The sequence below is a fragment of the Chlorella variabilis genome (genome assembly GCF_000147415.1).
Source record: "Chlorella variabilis unplaced genomic scaffold CHLNCscaffold_5, whole genome shotgun sequence".
NCBI classification, from domain to species: Eukaryota; Viridiplantae; Chlorophyta; class Trebouxiophyceae; order Chlorellales; family Chlorellaceae; genus Chlorella; species Chlorella variabilis.
In genome coordinates this window covers 491,976-493,558 of record NW_005435083.1, presented here as the reverse complement: position 1 = coordinate 493,558, position 1,583 = coordinate 491,976, and the positions used below count along the sequence as shown (strand labels likewise).

The window sequence follows — 1,583 nt, the reverse complement described above, 5'->3', positions numbered from 1 at the left end:
CGGGGCAGCACGCGTGTGGCATACGTTGGGTGCGCTGTCCGTCGGCCAGAGTCGTGTCCGCATGCACAGGCGCTGCCGCCCTGCCGCACCTGCTTCAGCTGCTGCTGCGCTTTCTTCTCCGCCGCCTTGAGCGCCTTCTGGTTGGCGTCCAAAGTCTTCTGCTGCTTCACCTGCAGGCGTGCGGGCAGCGGCGGCGGGCAGGCGGCGGGGCGGGTGAGGGAGGCGAGCGGGCACACCCCCTGGCGCATCCTGCGCTGCCCGCCAGAACAGGGTCCCGCCCCTGAGCCAAGCCCCAGGCTCCCCTCCAGCCACAGCGGCCTCCCCCACCCCGGCCCCACGCGCCTGGTGCTTGCGGCGGCTGTCGTAATATGTGCGCGCGTTGGCGTGGGCGCTCAGCCCCAGATCCACCTCCACCTGCAGGTGCGGGTGCGCTTGCGTGTGTGTTTGCTTGTGTGTGTGTATGTATGTATGTGTGTGTGTGTGTGTGTGTGGTGGTGGCGGCGGTCGCCTGGGGGAGGCGCACACGCACGAAGGGGGCAGTGGCGCTGTGGCCCAGGCTGCCGCCCGCTGCAGGCAGCCCAGCCGGGTGCGCCCCACCTTTGTGGCCGGCCGGGTGGCCGCCTCCTCGTCGCCATCCTCCTCATCCAGCCAGTTGCTGCGGGGAGGGAGGGGGAGGCCAGGGGGCACACGCGCGTGTCGAGCTGCACCCGCCTGCCACCCCTCCTGGCAGTGGCCTCGCTCCGCGCTCGCCGCTCCCGCGCGCCGCCGCCGCTGCCCTCCTCCACCCCGCCAAGCACCCTCCCCTCACGCCCCCTGCCACTCCCCCTCCCCCCCAGGCACACACACGCGCGCGCCTGAGCAGCAGCGTGACGCGGCTGCGCTCCAGCTGCAGCGAGTCGATCAGCCCCGCCACCGGGTTGCCCGCGCGCCGCTCCTCCTTCACCATGCGCGCCAGGTCTCGCCAGTCCATGCCGCTGGCCAGCGCCTCGCGCACCGCGTTCAGCGCCGCATCCACCGCCTCCAGGTTGTACTCAATCAGGGCGGCCTGCGGGCGCGGCGGTGGGGTGCTCGTGTGTGGTGTGTGGAAGTGTGTGGGGGTGAGGTGGTCGAGGGGTACTGGGTGTGTGAGGTGGAGGGGTAGCGGAGGGATGGCGGGAGCGGGCGATGCGCTGGAGGGTGCAGGCGCGCAGCGGCACGATGCGCGAGTCGGCAGGGGCTCGGCGGCCTGGCGATGCACAGGCTGCGGCGCCCTGCCCTGCCCAGCCCTGGGCCCCCTCCACCCGCTCCCGACCTTGAGCTCCGCCGCCTCCGCCTCCTGGCCCAGGCTGCCCAGCCGCTTCTCGTGGTCGCGCCGGATCGCCTCCAGCTTGCCCACCGCCGCCTTCTCCTTGGCCGCCTGCTGGTGGGCACTGCGCTGGCCCTGGATCTGCGGCGGCGGCGGCCAGGGGGGAAGGTGGGGAGGGGCGTGCTGGGGATGGCAGCGGGGCATGGTGCACGCGTGTGGCACGCCGGCAAACAATATCGGCAGGTGCACAGCATCCCACAGCTGCGCCCGCACGGGGTGCCCCCGTCCCCGCACAGTG

At 73.0% G+C, this 1,583-nt stretch overlaps 1 protein-coding gene across 1 annotated transcript in view; it reads right to left on the bottom strand.

The window, feature by feature from the left end:
* Positions 1–1,583, bottom strand: part of CHLNCDRAFT_57209 (hypothetical protein) — a 7,583-nt gene that overhangs the window by 3,988 nt on the left and 2,012 nt on the right. The window contains exons 8-12 of the mRNA XM_005849443.1: positions 1,292–1,426; positions 798–1,045; positions 598–655; positions 328–414; positions 90–170 (exon numbers count right to left, since the gene is read on the bottom strand). Coding sequence (XP_005849505.1) covers positions 90–170; positions 328–414; positions 598–655; positions 798–1,045; positions 1,292–1,426 — 609 coding nt within the window. The remainder of the gene's footprint in view (positions 1–89; positions 171–327; positions 415–597; positions 656–797; positions 1,046–1,291; positions 1,427–1,583) is intronic.